Genomic DNA, 1939 nt, shown 5'->3' on the forward strand with positions numbered 1-1939 from the left:
GGGCTGGATCTGTTCTTTCTTTCCCCAGGGCCAGGTGAGCTGAGCCATGGCTATGGCAGAAACCAGACAAAAGTCATCACATCTGGTTTCAGTGACCTTGAGGCAGAGTCCTGGGCTGGGCAGAGAAGTGCAAGAGGAGCTATAAAGCCTGTTAGACCTGGGGCAATCACTGACCTTCCACAGCCTTCCTTCTACTCCCGTGCTCTGACCAGACCCACAAGGTCCCTCTGACCCCACCAGAGATGAGCTCCTCTTGCTAGGACAGGGCTGTCCTGCCCCCCAGGAGCCAGGGATGTGTCCTCAGGTCCCCTACCTTTGGCTCTGCTCTGTGTCCTTGCTGGGGAGCAGTGGCGGCAAAGATGGGAGTGTCTCAGGTTTCCTGAGGAGGGCAAAAGCCACAGGTGGGTAACAGGGGACAAACAACCCACACCTGCTCGGGGCAGGACCCCAAAACCCACAGCCTTGTACCTCACAGATTCCCGTGCTGGCAGCCCTTGGGGACAAGGTCTCACCCTCCCTCCTGATGGGCTGAGGAGGGGGCTCAGCAGAGTCAGACCCTCCCAAGCAGACACTCTCACCCCTGTGCCTGGCACAGCGGGTCACCCCTTGCACCCATTGCCCCCATCCCACTGACGCAGTCCCCCCGAAGCAGAGCTGATACTCACGGGCCAGGAACCTGCATTTTGACCGTGCGGTCACAGGACAGGCACGTGAAAGGGACTGGCAGCTGCCTAAGGAGGGGAGAGACAAGGGCTGGGTGAGCTCCTGGGGGGCCACAGCTTCATCAGCATCGCACCTGTTCGTTAGGCGGCTAAATTGGTGCAGTGCCAGGGTAGCACATGGGCAGTGTCTGGGACAGCTGGACGGAACAGGACCATGGCTGTCCCCAAAGCCATTGCCATCCCCATCCCACTCACTTCCTCAACCCAGCAGCGCTGTCACTCTCTGCTGTCTTCTTCTCAAGCTCCTTGATGCCCTTCTGCCAGGTCTCCTCCATCTGCTTATGGAAATCCTTCAGCTCCTGGCGATCCAGCTGTGGACAGGTGCACACCCTCAGCCAACTGCCCCGGCATGGGATACGGCTGTCTCCATGGAAAATCCATGGGGGACCCTCAGAGAGATGCTGCCTGAGGCTGTAAGCCCCAAAGGTGCCAGATTTTCATGGCAGGGACGAGGCACTGCTCACCTTGTTTCCTATCATGTCACTGAGCTTCTGCTGAATCTGATTGCAGTGCTGATTGTGTCCCGACATCTGGGCTTGCATCTCCTGCATCTTTTGATCCAGTCGCTCCATGCTTGCCTCAAACTGGGTGGAACTGACTTTGCTGCCCAAGGCAGTTTTCTAGCAGAGGAGAAAGGCAGCAGTGAAGAGAGGAAAGGGTTGAGGAATGACAGGCAGGGCCAGGGTGTGTCAGGGGCAGAGGGAGAAACACTCCCTCCAATGCATTGTGCCCCTTTCAGAGGCCACAGGGTGGCCCCATTCAGCCATCACCCTGGGGTCCATCCCAGCACACTGTACCATGTCCTCTGCCATGAACATGTTCTGCTCATCTGCTTTGCCCTTCTTCAGTGTCTCCAAGGACTGGAACAGCATCTTTCAACACAGAAAGCAGCCCATGAATCCACAGCAGGGGTGGAGCTGCCTCCTGGTCAGCTGAGCATTCCCTGCCCCCCCTACCCAAAGTCCTCTGGGAAAGGGATTTGGAACGTGCTCAGGGCTGTGAACAGGTTGGCAAGATGGATAGATTCTTTGTGGTGCCCTGCCTGGAGTCTGCCTGGGGGATGCTCTGAGCCCACAGGACTTTCAGTCACACACCTCAATATCTTTCTGCTTTTGCTCACAGTCCTTCTGGAGGCTCACTGAGACCAAGCTGAGCTCCTCACAGTCCCCCTGAATCTTCTTGACCCTGTTCTCCATGTGCTGCAGCAGCTGCTGGTC

At 57.3% G+C, this 1939-nt stretch overlaps 1 protein-coding gene across 1 annotated transcript in view; it reads right to left on the bottom strand.

Moving 5' to 3' along the window:
- Window positions 1–313: 313 nt before the first annotated feature.
- LOC114072865 (glutamine-rich protein 2-like) overlaps window positions 314–1939 on the bottom strand; it is a gene marked incomplete at its 3' end in the record, with an annotated part of 3597 nt that continues 1971 nt past the window's right edge. Inside the window, exons 6-11 of the mRNA XM_027910691.1 lie at window positions 1817–1939; window positions 1520–1594; window positions 1187–1342; window positions 918–1033; window positions 666–731; window positions 314–379 (exon numbers count right to left, since the gene is read on the bottom strand). Coding sequence (XP_027766492.1) covers window positions 314–379; window positions 666–731; window positions 918–1033; window positions 1187–1342; window positions 1520–1594; window positions 1817–1939 — 602 coding nt within the window. The remainder of the gene's footprint in view (window positions 380–665; window positions 732–917; window positions 1034–1186; window positions 1343–1519; window positions 1595–1816) is intronic.

The sequence above is a fragment of the Empidonax traillii genome, unplaced genomic scaffold (genome assembly GCF_003031625.1).
Source record: "Empidonax traillii isolate 1590-97213 ecotype Southwest subspecies unplaced genomic scaffold, ASM303162v1 scaffold4202:size9948, whole genome shotgun sequence".
In the NCBI taxonomy this organism is placed as follows: Eukaryota; Metazoa; Chordata; class Aves; order Passeriformes; family Tyrannidae; genus Empidonax; species Empidonax traillii.